General features: G+C 42.6%; 1 protein-coding gene across 2 annotated transcripts in view; it reads right to left on the bottom strand.

Annotated features, from left to right (window-relative positions):
• The window catches only part of PIK3CA (phosphatidylinositol-4,5-bisphosphate 3-kinase catalytic subunit alpha), a 53,346-nt gene extending 40,921 nt beyond the window's left edge, over positions 1 to 12,425 (bottom strand). For both annotated transcript variants that reach the window (XM_038772946.1, XM_038773034.1), the window contains exons 1-5: positions 12,003 to 12,425; positions 11,553 to 11,762; positions 7,494 to 7,744; positions 6,731 to 6,976; positions 5,763 to 5,848 (exon numbers count right to left, since the gene is read on the bottom strand). In XM_038772946.1, the coding sequence (XP_038628874.1) occupies positions 5,763 to 5,848; positions 6,731 to 6,976; positions 7,494 to 7,744; positions 11,553 to 11,762; positions 12,003 to 12,354 (1,145 nt within the window). In that variant the 5' untranslated portion in view covers positions 12,355 to 12,425. The remainder of the gene's footprint in view (positions 1 to 5,762; positions 5,849 to 6,730; positions 6,977 to 7,493; positions 7,745 to 11,552; positions 11,763 to 12,002) is intronic.
• Between the last annotated feature and the right edge of the window lie 2,318 nt (positions 12,426 to 14,743).

Here is a 14,743-nt window from a genome sequence, read left to right as displayed (position 1 = left end):
GACTCACAGTCTTAATTCCCATTTTACAGTTGAGAGAACTGAGGCTCAGAGAAGTGAAGTGACTTGCCCAAGGTCACCCAGCTGACAAGTGGCAGATTAGAACCCAGGTCCTTCTGACTCCTAGGCCCGAGCTCTATCCACTAGGCCACGCTGCTTCTCTGGGGTTCATAGTCTAAAGAAAGAGAATGGAAATCTAAGCCCCACTTAGGAAATTGAGGCACGGAGAAGTTAAATAATAATTATGGTTCTTGTTAAGCGCTTACTATAATAATAATAATGGTATAGTTAAGTGCTTATTATCTGACAACCACCGTTCTAAGTGCTGGGGTAAATCTCCTAACGCTGTACTGCTCAGGGGATTTCATCCTTCAGTGAACTGAGTCTGAAAACTTCTGTATTGAAGGTTAATCAAAAATAGAATATTTCCAACCTTGGATTATTGAGCTAATTACCCCACCCCATCCCCGCCGCCCGCCTCCACAACACTGTTAGCTTCCTTTAGGTACTTTAGGCCAAGATAACCGGACTTTTTCCCTGGGGAGACAGTAAACTAACTGGGGCGGGGGGGCGGGGATGGCGTCTATCAACTCTGTTCTATTTTACTTTCCCAAGAGCTTAGTAATGATGGCATTTGTTAAGTGCTATGTGCAAAGCACTGTTCTAAGCACTGGGGAGGATACAAGGCGATCAGGTTGTCCCACGTGGGGCTCACGGTCTTCATTCCCATTTTACAGGTAAGGGAACTGAGACATAGAGAAGTTAAGTGACTTGCCCAGAGTCACACAGCTGACAAGTGGTGGAGCCAGGATTAGAACCCATGACCTCTGACTCCCAAGCCTGGGCTCTTTCCCCTGAGCCACGTTGCTTCCCCGACAGTACTGGGCACACAATAAGCACTAAAATAATAATAATAATAATGTTGGCATTTGTTAAGCGCTATGTGCAAAGCACTGTTCTAAGCGCTGGGGGGATACAAAGTGATCAGGTTGTCCCACGTGGGGTTCACAGTCTTAATCCCCATTTTACAGATGGGGGAACTGAGGCTCAGAGAAGTTAAGTGACTTACCCAAGGTCACACAGCAGACATGTGGTGGAGCCGGGATTTGAACCCATGACCTCTGACTCCAAAGCCCGGGCTCTTTCCACTGAGCCACACTGCTTATTAAGCACTTACTATGTGCCAAGCACTATACTAAGCACTGGGGTAGATGCAAGATAATCATCATCATCATCAATCGTATTTATTGAGCACTTACTGTGTGCAGAGCACTGTACTAAGCGCTTGGGAAGTACAAGTTGGCAACATATAGAGACAGTCCCTACCCAACAGTGGGCTCACAGTCTAAAAGGGGGAGACAGGCGACAAAACCAAACATACTAACAAAATAAAATAAATAGAATAGATATGTAAAAGTAAAATAAATAGAGTAACAAATATGTACAAACATATATACATATATACAGGTGCTGTGGGGAAGGGAAGGAGGTAAGATGGGGGGATGGAGAGGGGGACGAGGGGGAGAGGAAGGAAGGGGCTCAGTCTGGGAAGGCCTCCTGGAGGAGGTGAGCTCTCAGTAGGGCCTTGAAGGGAGGAAGAGAAAGTGTTCAACACTTTCTTTATAGTGCTTATTAAGCACTTACTGTATGCCAAGCACTATACTAAGCACTGGGGTAGATGCAAGATAATCATGTTCAACACTGTGCCCACATGGGGTTCACAGTGTAAGTAGGAAGGAATAAAACTTCATTCCCATTTCACAGGTGAGGTATTTTAGGAACAGACAAGTGAAGTAACTTGACTGAAGTCACCCAGTAGGAGCCAGGATTAGAACCCAGGTCCTCTGAATCCCAAGCCCAGCCACTTTCCACTACGCTACGCTTCTTCTCTCTTCTGAATCGATTCCTCTATACCAGAAAAATGCTGTTTTATTTTTACATCAAATTACAAATGCTTAAATCCTTGAAGGTCGCTTTTGCTCACTAAAACACCAAAACTGTTTTTATTGCTACCATATTTGATTCAACAAAGTGTAAATTTGGGCTGACTAGAGCTCTTCCAATAAAATACTAAAACGGGACCCCAATCAACCACCCTCATAATCCACCTCCCCGAGAAAGCAACTCATCAGTTGGGCTTTTCTCCCCACTGCCATCCACAGCAGAACTTATTCGTTCATTCAATCGTATTTATTGAGCGCTTACTGTGTGCAGAGCACTGCACTAAGCAATTGGTACTTATGTTAGCTTCCTTTGTATATAAGTATATACATAAGTATACACATAAGTATGTATAAGTATATATAAGTATTTATAAGTATACATAAGACTATATACTTATGTATATAGTCTCGGTTAACTCATGCATATTTTACTAATGTTTGTACTCCATTTACTTCAAGTTTTCTGGACTCTTACTACTACCAATTGTATGTACAATTTCTCTCCTGGCCCTATTATATGCATATAATTTAGGTCTACTTCCCATCTCTCCCGCTCCTCCCACCCTCCCACCCCCATAACCTTGAGAATAGGGACGGTGTCTTAATTATATTGCATTCTCCCTAGTGCTCTATACAAAGTAGGTGTACAATCAAATACAGTTCAAAAGATAATGCAAACCACCCAGACTACTAGGACAGAAATGTCTATTTTCTCTCCTAACGCTTTTCTTTCTTCCCCACTGCCTCCTTTTAAGACATTTCTTGAACTCCTTCTGATTACACTGGAGATAAGGGTTGTCAACATTAACTGATGAGAGAAAAGTGGAAAATGCATTAGGTCCCCACTTCAGCAGCCTCTTGATGGAACGATTTGTTGGAATAACTAATTTCTTTTAAGTGAAGAAGTGGCCTTTGAGCAGCCTGACACAGGAAGGAGGTGGTAATTTCTCCTCTCAGAACGGTCGCTATGTTATGAGGTAGGAGATTATTAGAGAAAAATCTGCCCAATTTTTACAACGATATAAACCAAGTCTGAATTTTGAATAGCAACATTGGTTCCTGTCAATACTAGGGAATCTTTTCTTTACATTTCGTTCATGATTCTCTTGAAAAGAACCGGATAAACCGGTTGTTACAGTGACAGTCATTCCATTACCACTGTATATTATTTCAGCCTAACTCTATTATCAGCTCCGTAGTAAAGCTGTATTACAACTCAGAAGTGTACAATTGTGTTTAACTATATATATTTGCAGTTAGATGTGGGGCTGAATTATCTAACATCTAATCATGCTTTAGAGAGAATGTGCGTGCACAGTGAAATTTAATCATCAAAAAAAAAATACTGATTCACGTGACAGGAAAATAAAAATGTTTTAACTTCCTATTTTTAATGCAGAAATACCCAGGAAGCTCTTCTCCCGTTTGAGGGTTCCAATGCTGTGCAGTGAACTACGCTCCGGAATCTGTGTGTCAAACACTCTACGGCATTTGGAGGAGTACAACTAGAGTTGGTAGATAGAATCCCTACCTCCAAAGAGCTTACAGTCTAGAGGGGGACACAGACATTCAAAAAAATTGTAGACAGGAGAAATGGATGATACAAAAGTGCTGTGGGGCTGCATCAAGCACTGAGTGTTAAGTGCTTAAGGGGTATATCAAAGTGCACTGGGGAAATGAAGGTTTAGTCAGGAAAGACCTTTTGAAGGAGGTGTGTTTTAGAAGGGCTTTAAATGTGGGGAGAGTGGTGGACTGTCAGATATGAATGGAGGAGGGAGTTTTGGGTCAGAGGGAGGATGCGGGAAAGGAGTCAGTGGTGAGGCAAAAAGAGATAAGGGTATAGTACGTGGGCTTCGCATTAGAGCGGGGTTGCAGTAGATCTAGAGGGGGGAGAGCTGATGGAGTGCCTTAAAGCTGATGTAAGGCGTTGCTCAGAAGAGTGGGGAGACACGGACTGAACACTTTTTTCAGAAAAATCACCTGGGAAGCAAAGTGAAGTCAGGACTGGAGTGGGGAGAGGGAGGAGGTGGAGATGTCAGCAAGGAGGGTGAGGCAGTAATCAAAGCGGGACAGTAAAAGTGCACAGAAGATCAGAGTAGTCGCAATTTGGATAGAGGGGAAAGGGCAGATTTTAGAGATGCTGTAAAGGTCGAACCAACAGGATTTGGTGACAGACTGAATATGTGGGTTGAATGAGGGAGATGAGTTGAGGGTATCGCCGAGGTCAGCACAGTAGACAGGGAGAACGGCGGTGGCGTTCAGTGATGGGAAAGTCAGAGGGAGGACAGGGTTTGGGGGAGAAGACCAGGAGTTCTGTTTCGGACCTTTTACATTTGAGGTGCCCGTGCGGCATCCAAGTAGAGATGTCCTGAAGGCAAGTGGAAATTTAAGACTGCAAAGGAGAGAGGTCAGGGCTAGAGAAACAGAATTTTTTTTTTATGATATGTGTTTACTATGTGTCAGGCAGTCTCTGCACTGGGATAGGTACAAGCTAATCATGTACGATACTGTCCATGTTCCACATGGGGCTCACAGTGAAACCTCCATTTTTCAGATGAGGTAACTGAGGCACAGAAGTTAAATGACTTGCCCAAGGTCACACCGCAGACATGAGGAGGAGCTGGAATTAGAACCCAAGTCCTTCTGACTCTGAGGCTTGTGCTCTAATCACTAGGCCAGCCTGCCTAGATTTGGGAATCATCTGCTTAGCCATGGCTTCAACTGCTTTGGCAACAAATGAGTTCTCCAAGGGAATGGGTGCAGATGGAGAATAAAAGGGGACCCAGAAGTGAGCCTTGAGGGATCCTCAGAATTAGGAAGTGGGAGGCAAAGGAGAGGCCAGCGAAAGACTGAGAAAGAGTGGCCAGAAAGACTGGAGGAGAACCAGGAGAGGACAGTGTCAGTGAGCCAAAGTTGGAAAATGTGTTCAGGAGAAGGGGATGGGCCATAAGTCAAAGATAGCTAAGAGCTGGAAGAGGATTAGGATGGAGTAGAGGTCACTGGTGACTTTAGAGAGGGTGGTTCCATAGAGCTGAGGAGATGGAAGCCAAATTGGAGAGGGTCAAGGAGAGATTTGGAAGACAGAAATGGGGACAGCAGGTGTAAAAAACTTGTTTGATGAGTCTGGAAAGGAATAATGAGAGGGAGATGGGGCGATAACTGGAGGGTGCCGTGGGGTCAAGGGAGTTTTATTTTTTTTTTAAGGATACGGGAGACACGGGCATGTTTGAAAGCAGTAGGGAAGGAGCCACTGGACAGCAAGTGTGGTTGAAGACGGACGTCAGGGAGGGAAGAAGGAAGGAGGCAAATGTTTTGATAAAGTGCAAAGGGATAGGGTTTGAGGTGAACGTGCAGAGGGTAGATTTTAAGAAGAAGCTTGTGATACTGCTTGGAAGGATGGGAGAATCAAAGAGTGATCGATTAACTGATCAACTTCTTTCTCCTTACCAGACTTGGGGATAGGGCAATGGGAGTACATAAAAATTTCACTTCCAGCAAGACACTAAGTTTATGGGAAGGATTCCTCTTCCTTTACCTCCCTTTGGCCAACTTAAAGGGACAAGGCAAAGAAATCCTACTCCCTACAAAATCCTTAATAATAATAATAATAATAATAATAATAATAATAACTTAAGACAGGAGAAGGTATTATTAGCATAGCTGTCCTTAATAGTTACCTTACAGAAAAGTCTTGCTGCCCAAGCATGAAGGGCCCGGTTATTTATATGACTGATTTACAGCTAAAGATTTCAAGATACTAGAATTACTGTGCAAAGCAATGAGTATACGAATAACACCTGGAAATAGAATATACTGTTTTACCTGGGATTGGAACAAGGGACCCTCTGAGTATTTACATTGTCACATAATGGTTCTCCTCCATGGTAGATACCCGTTCGAACGTAAATCTGCAAACAGTTAAAGGTTGAAATAGTACAGAAGTAATTGCTCATTTGATTAACAAACCCAATTCTCAACACAAAATACTTTCTGCTGAAACTTTCTCCTGTATTCAATTTGAAGGCTTTCATTCAAGTTCCTCGTCCACAAAGTTGGGGGTGATGGAATCACAGCAAGGCTTGAGGCAACTGCCCTGCTTCTGAACGAGTCAAGGAGATGAGGGTGCTGAAAGTACGATTACTTCATAGAGTGTGGGCAGTGTACTATTTTAAAAAGGAATCTGTTACGTGAATACTATATCAATACCTAGGGGTGTTCCTTCTCCATGACTAAATCCAAGGATTAGGATTTTTCTGTTTTTTAGTTCTAACCATTTTACGGGAATGTATTGAAATACTGAATCTGCAGGGGCTTTGATGCCAGATGATGTAACACATTGCCTTTCTCTGCAAATATACCCAAATAAATTTATGAAAAACACAAAAGTAATGCAGTACAAGCCCTTTCTTTGCTGTCTGGAACAATGCAAAGCTGGCTATGAGAAGCCTTAATCATGTCCCCTGAGGTCAATGGGAAATGTTGCCATTCAGGCCTCTTTAATTCGTAACAAGCAGTCAAAAATATGGCACTGAAAGAGATTTTGACCACAGATCAGTCCGTCAACTGTCAGTTTCATCACACTCATCTAATAACACTTTCAAATTTAACCTCTGTTGAAGGCGGAGGTGGGACCCTATCTCTGGATATGCGATAAAGGATTTCCGCTCTCCTTACTAGCTCTAAAACACACATCTGGGCTGTTGAAAACCAAGGCATTTTAGTGCAGGTGTAAAACAGAAATTTGGCTCTACTTAAAATACTTAAGTTTAGGAAGCAGGGCAGGACTTTACCTTGTCAATGTCTCGAATATTTACATTTACATAGGTTGCACACAGAATCTTTATCCGTAATGCACTGTTAATGACCCAAAGAGATTTTGCCGAAGCTTCTCCATTCATATATGGTGTCGCTGTGGAGATGCGTCTGGAATAAGATGGCATTGTAAAAGTATCCAATGGCAGCTGGGTATAAAGGCTTTCTTTAGCCATTAACATCAAATTGGGCATCCGACCAAGCATTATACAGCTTCTTATATACTGCAAGAGATTGGGAGGAGTGGGGAGGGGGAAAGGGTTTTTTTTTTATACGCTTTTCCTTTAGAAACAATGCCAAAATGTAGTACAAGAAAAATTTACTGAACAGTTCTCACACCCATAGACGCCAACCCCACGGAGGTAACGGAGGCGATGCTACCCACTTAATTTTGGACAAGAGATGAGACTATGCGGTCTTTTTGAAAGACCTCAAATGTTGGCTCTTTGAAACGTGTCCCCACCCCAAACACCCTAATCTATCACCTAAACATCCCTGCGTGCAAAATGAAAAGACGGCACTTTACGCTCACACCCACAGTTTGTGTGGTTAAGATTTTCCGCCTCTGAAGTTAAAGGGCAAAGGAGATTAGGTAAATTTACTAGTGGTGTTGCTTCGTTTTTTAATTCCAGCTATTTCATTCTAAGAAATAAGGAAGCACCTTTTCAAATAGGACTTTTCTAAGAGTTGAGTTTTCCCAATCGTTTTTATAGATATCCTGATACAAAACAAATAACTCACCTTATATTGGCTCAGGGGATACTTTTCGAGTAAGTATTCGTCACAGCCACATACTTTCAAAATATACTTGCCCTGATATTCTAAGACACAGAGTTTAAGTTGTTCAGACGACAGCAGCATACTTCGTGTTTTTTTCCTAATTGCTTCAGCTATCACTTGTTCTGGCACACAATCGTGGTTGATTTTTAAGGTGTACTTCTGCTTGTCATTATTTGGAGACACTATCACCCAAATCACCACTATTATTTGCCCTATAACAACATGAAACACAGTTAGATACGCACGTAATGATCTGTACTTTATTTTTGAAGAGACAAGTCTCCAAAGTAATTCAATTACACTTGTAAATTATTTACAATCTAAATGACTCAAGGAAATAAAAAAAGGAATCCACAAACAAATCCTGCATCTCCATTTCCTAATCCCTACCAAACTGAAAGAGAACAAGGATCACTGGTAGGTCTGCAAATGTAACTTGCATAAACGTTCAAAAATATTCCAGGTTAGGATTAGTGTGTTTTCTTTTTGTTCACAAAAAATAATCTCCTATCGATAATGGAGGTCATTACCAGAAGCATAAAATTTGAGGACTGTGCAATTTGGAGGGGATGTGAGCTACCCACATTTATTAAATGTTTTTTAATAACGTTGTAGCAAAATTCTAAGAGATAGTGCCTGGCATTTACTGAACACCTAATGTATGCACAAAGCCATTATAAATGATTGGTAGAGTACCAAAGAATTAGTAGATATGATCCCTGCCCCAAGAAACTTACAATCTAGTGGGAGGAATCATACACTAAGGAAAAAAAAAGGTGGGAAGGAGTGCTAAGGGAAAAAACCGTTCTACAAACTACAGAATTTTTGATTTACACAAGGTCTCAACTTGAATTCAAATAGTCACTTGAATAAGAGATGACAAGGAAAAGGTGCAGATTTTTAAGGAGTTTAGAAATTTATACTAATTTTGCACTCATTACAAGTAAAAGCAGAAAGGCCTAGTGGAAAGAGAACAGGCCCGGAGGTCAGAGAACCTGGGTTCTAATCCTGACTCTGCCAAGTGCTTGCAGTGTGACCTTGGGTAAGTCACTTTTCTCTGTGCCTCCCTTCTCCTCTTCTCTCTCCTACTTAGACCTGTGAGCCCCATGCGGGACAGGGACAGTGTCCAGCCTAATTTACTTGTATCTACCCCAGCACTTAGAACAGTGTCTGACACATAGTAAGCGCTTAACAAGTTCCATAAAAATATGATCATTGATTCTAATTTTTTTTAATCAATCACATCTATTGTTTGCTTACTGTGTGCAGGGCCCTGTACTAGAGAAGCAGCATGGCTCAGTGGAAAGAGCACGGGGTTGGGAGTCAGAGGTCATGGGTTCTAATCCCAGCTTCGCCGCTTGTCAGCTGTGTGACTTTAGACAAGTCACTTAACTTCTCTGTGCCTCATTTACCTCATCTGTAAAATGGGGATTAAGACTGTGAGCCCCACATGGGACAAACTGATCACTTTGTCCTCCCCAGCGCTTAGAACAGTGCTTTGCACAAAGTAAGTGCTTAACAAATACTAAAATTATTACCGTTATTATTACTAAGCACTTGAGAGAATACAAAATGTCTTGAGGAAATGTGAATCGGCCCAAAATTCAGAGGGACATTCTTGGATTGGACGGTATATCTTGGTCCTGTACAAAGAGCTTTGGGACAGTACAAAATATCCTGAGGAAATGTGAACCTCCCCAAAATTCAGAGGGACCTTCTATGGTTGGACTATCTTGGTATTTTGCTCACTGCCTTGAGTTGTTGCTGATTTATTTGTACTTCCCCAAGCGCTTAGTACAGTGCTCTGCACACGGTAAGCGCTCAATAAATATGAATGAATGAATGAGTTGGCTCTACCAAGTTGCTAGGGGACAAGGAGGCCATTCTGGTGGCAGAGGAGGTGGAGTCCTGTGGGCTCCAAACACACTTCCCCATTTTTGTCTGGTGAGAACAGCTGCTTCCAGTCTCAACCTCCGTGCACTTCCTGCCTAAATTCTGGGACCACACAGTAATTCCTCATTTGTCCCTAAGCGCCTCTCCCTGCCTCCGCCCCTTTCCCGCGCCCTGTGAAGTAGGTACTCACCTCTAATATAAGATGCTAAACTAGACTGAAACTACACTGGCTAACGCTAGACTGTAAACTCATTACGGGCAGGGAACGTTTCTGCTAATTCTGTTGTACTCTCCCAAGTGCAGAGAACAGTGCTCTGGGCATAGGAAGCACTTAATAAATACCGCTCGCTGATTGATGATGATGATGATGGCATTTATTAAGCGCTTATTACGTGCAAAACACTGTTCTAAGCGCTGGGGGGGTTACAAGGTGATCAGGTTGTCCCACGGGGGGGGGGGCTCACAGTCTTAATCCTCATTTTACAGACGCAGTCACCGAGGCCCAGAGAAGTGAAGTGACTTGCCCAAAGTCACCCAGCTGGCAAGTGGGGGAGCCGGGATTTGAACCCATGATCTCTGACTCCAAAGCCCGGGCTCTTTCCACTGAGCCACTCCCTTCTGATTCACCCTGATTTGCTCCCTTTATTCATCATTCATCCTTTTAGACGGTGAGCCCACTGTTGGGTAGGGACTGTCTCTATATGTTGCCAACCTGTACTTCCCAAGCGCCTAGTACAGTGCTCTGCACACAGTAAGCGCTCAATAAATACGACTGATTGATTGATTGATCCCCCCTCCCAGCCCCACACACATCCATATCTGTCATTCCCCTCTCCATCCCCCCCGTCTTACCTCCTTCCCTTCCCCACAGCACCTGTATATATGTATATATGTTTGTACAGATTTATTACTCTATTTATTTATTTTACTTGTACATATCTATTCTATTTATTTTATTTTGTTAATACATTTGGTTTTGTTCTCTGTCTCCCCCTTCTAGACTGTAAGCCCACTGTTGGGTAGGGACTGAATCCACATGTTGCCAACTTGGACCTCCCAAGCACCTAGTACAGTGCTCTGCACACAGTAAGCGCTCAATAAATACGACTGATTGATTGATTGATTTATATTATCTACGTGGAGCCTACAGGAAAACAATAGTTAGGCAGGGAGAGTGAGCGTCAGAATGTGCGAGGAGGTGATGAATCACAGTGACAGCTATGGTTGTGGGATAATAATAATTATGGTATTTGTCAAACGCTTATTATGTGCCAAGCACTGTACTGACCACCGGTTAATCAGGTTGGATATAGTCCATGTCCCACATGAGACTCACAGTCTAAGAGAGATGATACTCCCCCTCTAGACTGCAAGCTCTTCGTGGGCAGGGAATCTAGCTGTTTGTTGTTATATTGTACTCTCCCATGCGCTAAGAACAGTGCTCTGCACGGGGTATGCGTTCAGTAAATAAGACTAAATGAATGATACTCATGATCCACCAGTTTAACTGGGAGAGAGTAGGACTTAATTCCCATTTTAAAGATGAGGTAACTGAGGCACAGATAAGTTAAGTCCCTCAGCACACAAGTGGGGAAGCCAAGTCCTTTGATTTCCAGGCTTATGATCTTTCCACTGCCTCACTGCTTCACCAGGCTGGTAGCAAGCGCTTAGTACAGTGCTCTGCACACGTTAAGCGCTCAATAAATACGATTGATTGATTGATTGATAGCTGGCCAGAAGAAAGGTCGGAGCTGAGATGGCAGAGCAAGTTCCCTGGCTGGCTCTGTATGGGTTTGCTTTTTGCTCCTTCCTACCACTTCCCGTTTTCTTTTCCCCCCTACCTGTTCCCCCTAACCCTCCTCCTGGACCATGTTTAGACCAATAAGTTCCTTCCCCTGGAAGCACCACCCCACCCTCCCGAGTCTGAACCTGAAAAAAGACAACCGATCAGTTTATGCAAACCTTAAATTGACTTTCACTCTCTGATCAATGTACTTAAAGAAAAGAACAACCATTCCAAAAGGGAGCTGAATTTGGCCTCCCCACAATCAAAGCTACTTCAACCTCACTCTAACGATCAAGTTAAAGGAATTAAAACCCTCCGGATTCCACGTATGTTTTTCTTACCTTTATCTAGCTTATTATATATGTGCTTTGGCAGTTCGGGCGACGACTCTACATTTGGAGGATAGACATACAATGCTCTACTATGGGGCGCGTTAACATCTCGAAGGTCCACGGCTTCTTTACAAACGTTAAGAATATTTCTTCGAAAGTCCTGCACTTCTGGGTCCTTGACCATGTCAAATTCACAGACGGGCATGCCAATCGCGAAACCTGAAAAAGTACAAAATCCACGTTTTCTTCGAATCAACATGTACCAAAAAAGATGTGCCCGTTTCCCCAAATAAATGTTTACCTTCTGTTTGCTTTTTAACCCCTCCCTTCAGGCTCGTCTTCAGAAAAATTCTGACTTGAGAAGAAAACTACTGACCTGCTTTAAGGGTACTCCTGCACACTCTGCCTAAAGAAAAAGCCCCGTGGAGGGTGAGAAATCTCATTACAAATGTCTCTTACCGATTTCTCGATTGAGGATCTTTTCTTCTCGGTTGCCCACTGGTTCGATGACTTTGAGGAAAGGTTGAAAAAGCCGCAGGTCACAAAGGCGTCGTGTTTCATCAAAAAACTCTTCTCTTTCTGCTTCTTGGGTAACACTTACGAAAATGTAAGAAGATTCATCTTGAAGAAGTTGATGAAGGGGGTACTTTCTTGCTTCTTTAAACAGTTCATGTTTAATAGTTACTAACGTTGCCTCACGGAGGCATTCTAAAGTCACTATCATCCCATTCGGTAGTAGACATTCTACTATGATTCTTGGGGGCATCAAGTGGATGCCCCATAGTTCACCTGATGATGGTCTTGGAGGCATTGTTCAAAATATTGTGGTAGTTTCACGATATAAAATACTTCAAGCCACTAAATGTGCCGTTGACACAAAGGGGAGACCTAAATTCAAGACAGAAAACACACATTTAGAATAAAGTACCCGCGAAGCACATTCACCATAATTCAGTTGGTCACTTGTCCCAATTTTATGGGGTCAGTCTTGGATTCCTGAAATTTTCCTGGGGAGTCTGAGGAAAAATATACACATTTCCGAGAATTGGGATTGTCCTGCCTGAAATAGCTTAACTGTCTTTCACAGAACCGCTGTCTCGAACGTGCTCAGCACAGAATCGTTTACGTCCCTCCATGTTCTGGGCCTTAGATCTGGATCTTACGACACAGACACAACAATGCCGAAGGACTTCAATCTCCTATTTCCCCTTCCTTTCCTGATGTTTTCAAAAGTTTGAAAACAAACACTTAGCCTGATGGATGTCAAAAAATGATCATTAGCCCAAAAAATATGCATTGCATCCACCCTTTGAAATGCTTCTCCATTCAGGCCATCTATCCATTTAATCTTCTATCTGCATCACTAGACGATGAGAATGCTATAATCTATTTGCAGCTAATTCCCCCCAAATACAAATGTCCTTGAAAATCTAATATAATATTACTGTTGGTGACTCCTGATTGTTCCTAGGGATGGGGGGAAGAGGAGGAAAGTGAAATCCACAGATAAGAAAAGTCTGAGGGTTATTTTCAATCTACTCTCATTGAGCATTTTACATTAGCTGGAAGAAAAATGAATTGATTCAGAGAACAGGATGGCACCCGTGCTTCCTTATTTTTGCCTTCAAGAGTTTGACATTTCCTTGGAAATCCATGTGGCTGCTCAACTTACATTTACTCATAAAAAGTCCACTTTGTTGGGATAAAATTGGCAGTCAGGTTTGCACAGGAAAAGTGAAATTTGGGCTAGGTTCAGGCTTCAAAAAAAAATCAAGGGATTGACTTCATACCTTAGATTCCTGGGCAGCAAGAATTTTTACATTTCCCACATGAATAATCTACATATGTCAGTACAGAATAGTGGCTCAATATACATTTGACAGAGAAATGAGGATGAGGAAAACAAAAACTATCACCACCCACCTTGAATCGTTCCCATAATTTTGCCCCCACGTCTTCCTGGATGGTATTAAGTGCCGTAGCAGTACTAAACTCAAAATGCATAGAAACAATGGTGGGTGATAAGGGATAAAAATAGGTTTGAAAGGGATTGAATAATTACGCTTGCAAAAAGTCACACATTCAAGACAACTAAGCCCAGTGGACACAACAGCCCTTTGGGGGAGACCTGGCTTTCCATTACCACCTGATTTCTCACAGCTCATCACCTATCTAATCAATCAACCAACCGTATTTATTGAGTGCTTACTGTGTGCAGAGCACTGTACTAAGCGCTTGGGAAGTACAAGCTGGCAACATATAGAGATGGTCCCTACCCAACAGTGGGCTCACAGGCTAGAAGGGGGAGACAGAGAACAAAACCAAACATAACAATGGTATTTTTTGAGCATCTACCGTGTACAAAGCACTGTACCAAGCGCCTGGGAGAGTACAACAGAACTATCATAAAATAGATTATTTGTCCTTAATGTTACAGATAAATCCTAAGGAACAGCCACCTCGAGATCCAACTGTTTAGAGAAATGATCTCTACAGCTCAATAACCTATCCCATGCACTGTAAATAATCTTTGTCTAATAATAAAGATGGTATTTGTTAAGCCCGTACTATGTGCCACGCACTGTTCTGAGCGCTGGGGTATCACCATCATCAATCGTATTTATTGAGTGCTTACTGTGTGCAGAGCACTGTATTAAGCGCTTGGGAAGTAGAAGTTTGCAACATATAGAGACAGTCCCTACCCAACAGTGGGCTCACAGTCTAAAAGGGGGAGACAGAGAACAAAACTAAACATACTAACAAAATAAAATAAATAGAATAGATATGTACAAGTAAAATAAATAAATAAATAGAGTAATAAATATGTACAAACATATATACATATATACAGGTGCTGTGGGGAAGGGAAGGAGGTAAGATGGGGGGGGGGGGGTAGATACAAGGTTATCAGGTTGTCCCAAGCTGGGCTCACAGTCTTAATCCCCATTTTACAGATGAGGTAACTGAGGCCCAGAGAAGTGAAGTGACTTGCCCAGAGTCACACGGCTGACAAGCGGCGGAGCCAGGATTAGAACGCATGACCTCTGACTCCCAAGCCCGGGCTCTTTTCCACTATGCCACGCTGCTTCTCGACGTTTCTTTGTCTACCCACCTGATAAGATCACTGTACTAAACGCCTGGGAGAGTACAACAGAACTATCATAAAATGGCTTATTTGTCCTTAACGTTACAGGTAAATC

Source organism: Tachyglossus aculeatus, chromosome 1 (assembly GCF_015852505.1).
Source record: "Tachyglossus aculeatus isolate mTacAcu1 chromosome 1, mTacAcu1.pri, whole genome shotgun sequence".
Lineage (NCBI taxonomy): Eukaryota > Metazoa > Chordata > Mammalia > Monotremata > Tachyglossidae > Tachyglossus > Tachyglossus aculeatus.
Note: the sequence above shows the minus strand (reverse complement) of the source record. Positions and strands in the feature narration are given on the sequence as shown.